Source organism: Podarcis pityusensis (genome assembly GCF_964106645.2).
Source record: "Podarcis pityusensis genome assembly, chromosome: 11".
In the NCBI taxonomy this organism is placed as follows: Eukaryota; Metazoa; Chordata; class Lepidosauria; order Squamata; family Lacertidae; genus Podarcis; species Podarcis pityusensis.
The window spans coordinates 29,360,527-29,367,235 of NC_138036.1; the positions used below are offsets into that span (position 1 = coordinate 29,360,527).

Genomic DNA, 6,709 nt, shown 5'->3' on the forward strand with positions numbered 1-6,709 from the left:
GAGGACTGTAGTGGCTCATTGCAATTTAGCTGTTTTTAATTGAGCTCAAAGGCTGTCATGAAAGTCTGTTGGGTGTGCTCTCTGCTCTGCCATTTAGATCTGCCTTGCTGCTTTTGAAACCATTAATGTTGATGTTGTTATTTAACTGCGTTTGTATTTTTTACAGTTTCTTTTATTATGAGCTTCTTTGTTTCAGTTTGAATTTTTATTCTGTATCCTACTGTACAAGATATAGGGCTATTATGCTAAAGTTAAACAAGTGAGTAGACAAGTGGAACTTTCAAATGTATTTAAACTTTAGGCCTTGTTAAATGTGCTGTAACACTTTTCACTTCACTGCTCCACACAAACTATTGCTTGATCTTTGCTTTGACATTTGGCATTTCTGTACCTATTAGCCTTTGAGTAGCATTTTCAAAGAATTCTATCTTCAGCACATTTCTAATTTCCTTAAAATTAGGAATAGGTGGCAGATGCGTTTCTTTCCTACTTCATTAATGTGGGAAATGACTACACGCTCTAGCATTACCAGCATCAAGGGGAGACGTTTGTATGGTTCCTCTATTGAGGACAAATCTTAGAACAAAAAAAGATTTTCTTGGGCTGAAGGAGCCTTGCATGTTTCTGATGCCAATGCCTGCAATCCATCTTCATGCATTCACAAACACTGACTAATGTGATTTCCCCCCCCCCTTTGTGTTTCCCTTATCAACTTCACTTGTCTTAGAAGTCTTAAGTATCTGATATTACTGTCCTTTCTGTTCTATTCTAACTGACCTCTGCTCATGTGTTTACCAAGAGTAGTCTCCTAGAATTTATCTAACTGCTAAATGCAGAATAAGCCACTTCCAAGAAGTCAAACACTTGTAATGATTGGGATTAGTTAGTTTGGGCCCACAATGGTTTCCTTTTATTGAGTGTAATGTTCAGTGAAAAACAGTTCTTAGAATCCATTTCCTGACTTCACATACTGATGCTTTGACACAAGAAGTTCTTTTTCTGCAAATGTTTTGAGGAAGTCATGGTTCTCCTTGGAAAAGTAACTGTGTGTATCCAAGACTGTAAGGTGCCACTTAGACAAGCAGAACTGCGTTAATGCACCCATCATTTTCTGGATTGTTGGTTACTTGTGCATATTTTCCTGAAATGGGAAAGAACTATATTAGCACTTACTAAAGTGAGAATAAGCTGCACTTATGTTCACAGAAATGGCACATGGTCATGCATTTATTTTCTAAACAGCAATTGTAATGTAGGCAGGGCCTATTGGCTAGTCAACTTTGGTCCTTGGTCCTCAGTGGAGATGAGAAGTTTCCACGGTTCACTCCCTCTCATGGGAATATGCCTCATCTCAGAGATGCAAAAGGTGCAGATGTCAAGTTGTGCAGAAGTGTTAGTGGTCCACAACACTAAACCACCCTCTCACAAAATAATGAAAAGGAATCCCGTCTCCACACATGTGGATATGTTTATCAAACACACAAATCGAAACCTTAAAAGGCCTTAAAGGCAAGCTTAAAGGCAAGAGGCAGCACTTAAAAATGAAACAAAGAAAAGATAAGAAATTTAAACAGAGGACCCAAGGAAATAAGCTGTTTTGAGCTGGAAGAAAAGGGAACTTCAAATTTCACATCCTAAAGCAGGAGAGCTCTGTTATCACTGAACTAACCCATTATTTAGTTAGCCTGATTCTGTGGCTGTTATCCAGCAGACATAGCCGCCTGTGAGTGCACCTTTCCACCAAGCTCAAAGATAATAAGGCTTCATACTGAATGGCTAATTAAGTCAGGTCTTGATGTAAGAGTTGGGGCCTACAATTAGCTATGGACAATGCAGTTTAATGTAACATGTAATATGATAGTCTTATTTTGACTAGAAATGTAGTTTCAGGCCAAATTAACGATACCACAAGACATGTAAAAATACATTCTGACTTTGACTGAGAGAACTGTACATGGGAGTGGGGGGTAAAATATTTTGTATCCTTCATGCTGGTGTTGGGCAGTTAGGCAAGAAGGCAGAATATAATTTTGTTCTCCTATTGCAGGCCTGAGGAAAATCACTCATCTCAAGGTACTGTTTGCATTGAGAGGAAATTCCCCCTCCCTATTGATGCAATAAAAAACCCTACACATAATTTTAACATTAAGATTGGTAATTGATATTCCAATACTTACCCCAGACGACCTTGCCTCCTTGTGTCACGAGACCAAGCTCACTCACATTCACCTCAATGACGGTACCTTTTGTAATTACCCCCAAAGATGTATACAGAGGAGAAGAGGGATTCTTTTTTACACCAAGAATAGGTAGGCAAAAGGTGGCTTTAAGTTCAGGATGTGTTACATGGGCCTTCTTGAATCGTAAACCCTGTTAGGTAACAAAAGATTGCTGTAACACTAAATAGAGATGAAAACATAACTAGCCATGATGGTGCTTCAATAATCAAATCAACAGTGCAGAAAATTAGAGGCATCTCTGTTAGATGTTTGGTATTAAATGCTAACTTTTTAGTGTGTATATTACTGTAAATTACTCTGCTATCCAATACCTGCAAATAACAAAAGGTTTTACTGGCTATCTAGTTCTGAAATGTAGATAAGACTATCAGTTCAAAGAAAAAGGTTCTATTACAACATTGTTGAAACTGCTAATGTTTTCTCCACTCAAGGATGATAATCGTGAAGTGAGCAACAACTTATGTAAAGAATAATCAATCAATCAAATCATTTACCATTGGCCGAATGAAACGTTCATATTTAGGTGGCTTTCGGGTAAAGCCATCCCCAACAAAACACACTTTAGTAACCATTCTCTTCCAAGCCTTCTTCTTTCTCTTTCCTGTACGGATCACCTTGAGCACTTCTGTTTCTCCCTGAGCACGAACCTTGGGTACAGGAACCTCCCATTTCCCCTGCAAAGAAACAGCAAGAAATGGTTAGAGTGCTAAAGTCGGAGAACAACTAGAATGAACAACATGCTGTCTTAACTAGTCAAGACCAACTACTTGTTAAAAATTGGCTGCCATCTGATAACATAAAAAAATACTATAGTTGTGCAGGTGTGTAGGGATATTGCCGAGTGGACAGTGGGGTCCGGAGGGAGCACACTTTCCACCAGCAGGCAGCCACGTCTGCCTGCACGCGTGACCCTGGGGTGCAGGGAAAACCCCCCCTCAGACAAGCCACGGCTGTCGGAACATCGTCCCCTGTGTCTGACCTTTTGCGGTATCAGCAGTCAGCAGTGTCCTGTCTGTAACCTTTTTCCTTAGAGACCTTTTGTCTCCATTCGTCATACACTGTGCAAGGGGAAAATGACGCTGTGGAGCAGGTGCCAAAATAGCTTTGTACCACCCCACGATCTCGGGACGGAAGATGTGTAAAGGTCACAGCCCAAAAATGTATCTGCCTAGCTTGCATATTTGTCTTAATAAAAGGAGGCTCCACAGGAATGGCAGTAGCTCGCTTCAGACCACCTGTGCGCAGCTCACATGATGATCAACACCTGTCTTGGGCCTTCACTTCACAGGTGTATGCACATTTTTGCCTGATTTACTAGCCAGTCATCGTTTGTTATTACCACCAACACTTTGCCTTTAGCCCTCTGCTCATTCCAGAGGACATGGGGGACAGAAGTTCTCATAGGCTCTGAAACGGACAGAAGAGCTCTATTGCTTTTATGTACTTCAAAGCTGATTATGGCATGAGGCTCTGCTCATAGTGACCTGGGTTTTGGAGCCGGGAGAAGCACAGCATGTATTACAGTTCTTTTGCCTTCTCCAAAGTTCAGTGCAACAGAGTGCTGCTACCCTCTTCACTCTCACCTGCACAGGAGGTGATTTTTAAAAATATTGTACAGTGCTTTAGCTTCTACCTACTCCAGATCTCTGAAATGTCTACCTTGCAGAGAAAGGAATTATACTGTTACTGCATGTTGAAACTTGTTTGGGGGGGGTCATCTCTGACAAGGTGCAAGTCCATAGCTAGGGACATTTCCCCTTCTGCAATGCAATGCACTGCCCCTCGCCCCTCATCTGCTCTGGAGCACTAGGCAATGTGCATGACCCTACCATGGGGAGGAGAAGTCCCACTGAACGAGTTTGCACAACACTGGATTTTACCCAGAAACCTAGACCAACTAGGTCTTGATACAACCACATGCAACCTTTTGTTTTTTTTTAAAAACCCCACACGTTCATGAGTAGAGGTTAAATCAGCTTTCGGAGTATGATATGCAGCAGGGAGTTGCTAAACTGCAAGTATACTGCATGCAGTATCTTAGCGCAAGTCATAGATTTGTCTTGGCAAGTCCAATAATTCCTCACTGGATATACGCAGGAGAGTTTGCCTGGTTAAAACTGAAAATGGAGAACAGTATGTGTGTACTTCATACCCTGAACAGATGCCAGAGCCACCACCTTGAAAATCAGTATTTTTACAGCTTGACAAATAGTGATAACCTGAACTTCTGCAGTACTTACAGCTTTCTCTTTTCGCTTCTGTTTAATCATGTTGGAGAGAACTTTAGCTCGGGACTGACCCTCTCTGTCCAGCAGATATGCTGGCACAGCTCCTTCTGGGGTCTTGTCATCATTTTTCTGCTTGGTATTTCTCTTTTCATGCATCTTAATACTAGATAAATAGAATGTGCACAAATTATTTTTTAAAAAAATTGAAAAGCAAAGTTTCAGGTGCGAATCAAAGTCAATTGAAAATAGTTACATCGACACATGCTTTATACTAGTCACAATGTTTTTCCTAACCAAGAACATGACTAAATCAGCAGAATAAGCTATGCAAAATTAATGTCATCTGAAGACTAACGGTTGTCTGAGATAGTTACACAGTGCTTAAAAAGAAGAAAGTGTACAATTTTGGCATAGGTTTATAAAAGCCCAGTAACAGGCAAACAGTAAGTTTAAAGGAGTAATCAATAGTTTGTCTTCCAGTGGAGCTAGTTCTCAACTATATTAGTTTTTCACTATACCAAAGAAGTTTAGTTGAACAAAAAAAGCCCACTCACGTCTTTTTCATCTGTATCTTCTCTGCATGGCGCTGTTTATGATAAAGCTTAGCTTTCAGTCCAATCATTTTCTTAGCTTTTTTTGAGCGTTCATGAGCCTCACGGCCCTCTTTCTTCCTCTTTCTCTCATGGTAATCCAAACGATAACCATATCGCTTCCGATGTAACTCTATGTACTCGTTTTGTGGCTGCAAAGTGCAAGGAAATTAAATGTTAAGTTTTTTTTTTAATGTCAACAGTAAACATTTTTAAGAGCTTTGTTTTCTATATATATATAAAACAACCACATATATATATATAACATATAACAACCATATAACTATGAAATACTTTGTGAAAGTTGTATTTACTATTACCACTTTCACTTCAGAAACGTTTCAGTAAGAAAAATCCCTTATTCATCCTAATAAGTTTCAATTATTTCAATGTGATTGTACCACTGTGCACTGTTATTTTAGCTTATTGTTTTTATTGAGACCTGAAATTACCCAGGGTTCAAGGGTCAAAGATGGCCCATAGAAATTGATGCAGTAGACAATAATAGATAAAAATGAAACTGGTTTAACTACTTTGTCAGTTGGTGTAAGAAATCCTGCTTATTTTTACTTGGCTATCCATCCCATTGAGCTCGATAGGATTATCTATTTATTTATTCTACTTCTATGCTGCTTAGTATATTAAAAATATATATATCTCTTAAGCAGTGTACAGAAAACCAAAACAAATGACCACTACAAAAGTAGTTAACACACAAAAATCCTAAAACTAGCAATGTACTAATGTAACTACCGGTAAGTCACCCCTCTGCTCTTGGTTTTTTCTCCAGGGAAGCAGCCTTAGCTATAGCGTAATGAGAGATGTGCCTTGTCTACGTTATAATAATGAGCATACGCTGTTTGCATTTTGATGCGTTTTAAAGTTAAATAAGGACGTTAGGGCCCAATTGTATCAAACCAAAGGCCCATCTAGTCCAGCAAGGCCAACAAGATGCCTATAAGGAAGCCCACAAGCGGGTATTCAGAGGCAGGCTGCCCTCCAACAGCGGAGAGCGGAACATAAGCCAGCACGGCTAGCCTTATCCTCAGTGAATGGGCCTCGCTTTCGTTTAATGATAAGCTAATAAATAGCTTTATACCGGTGTCGCACGTCTTAATGTAAGGCGGAGACTGATAAATCTAAAGGAAGAGGTCTCTGGCCCCCGCCCTCCCTCGAAGAAGCCCTTCGGAGCCGAGCCCGCCGAGCCCCCCGCTCCTGCTACTCACCATGGCGCCGCGGTGCCTCGGAATGGACTAGACTCGGCGCGGGACTCTCGGCGACTCTCCTTCCCGGCCGCCGAACCCGAAAGGCAAAGGACCGTTCCACCGCGAAGCGGCCCCGGCTCGCAACCCGTTCCGCTTCTTGGCGTTCCGCTTCCAACGAAGGAGACCCAGGTGTCGGGCGTCCCCCGCTGCCGATCGCGCGCTTCTTCTCCCCACCCGCTGCTCTGCTCAGTTTGGAGTCCGGGAAAATGGACAGAGGCTGATTTGCGAAATCCAAGGACTTCTTTTTTAAAAATCAACGCCTTCCGGAACGGAATAGTAAGGAGGGCGGACTAGAAAGGTGAGCATCCGGCGGAAGTAGCGCGTGTGGCACGCTGAGACTAAACCGGAAGTTTCTAGGAGTGCGGAATGAGTCCTTTTCTGCTCTT

At 41.4% G+C, this 6,709-nt stretch overlaps 1 protein-coding gene and 1 long non-coding RNA gene across 2 annotated transcripts; one reads left to right on the forward strand and one right to left on the reverse strand.

Annotated features, from left to right (window-relative positions):
- Positions 1 to 883: 883 nt before the first annotated feature.
- Positions 884 to 6,434, reverse strand: NSA2 (NSA2 ribosome biogenesis factor). Its single transcript, XM_080973165.1, has 6 exons — positions 6,285 to 6,434; positions 5,023 to 5,210; positions 4,481 to 4,631; positions 2,735 to 2,914; positions 2,178 to 2,370; positions 884 to 1,141 (listed from the first exon to the last, which is right to left on the reverse strand). The coding sequence occupies exons 1-6, from the start codon at positions 6,285 to 6,287 to the stop codon at positions 1,074 to 1,076; spliced, it is 783 nt and encodes a 260-aa protein (XP_080829291.1). The 5' UTR covers positions 6,288 to 6,434; the 3' UTR covers positions 884 to 1,073.
- Positions 2,928 to 4,174, forward strand: LOC308458483. Its single transcript, XR_013977467.1, has 2 exons — positions 2,928 to 3,061; positions 3,529 to 4,174. It is a non-coding gene; the product is annotated as an uncharacterized lncRNA (long non-coding RNA).
- Positions 6,435 to 6,709: the final 275 nt, after the last annotated feature.

Coding starts and splice junctions, on each gene's coding strand:
- NSA2 (XM_080973165.1), bottom strand. Junction 2,371..2,734: donor AACGTTTCATTCGGCCAATG/GTAAATGATTTG, acceptor GTTACCTAACAG/GGTTTACGATTCAAGAAGGC. Junction 1,142..2,177: donor AGGAGGCAAGGTCGTCTGGG/GTAAGTATTGGA, acceptor TTCCCATTTCAG/GAAAATATGCACAAGTAACC.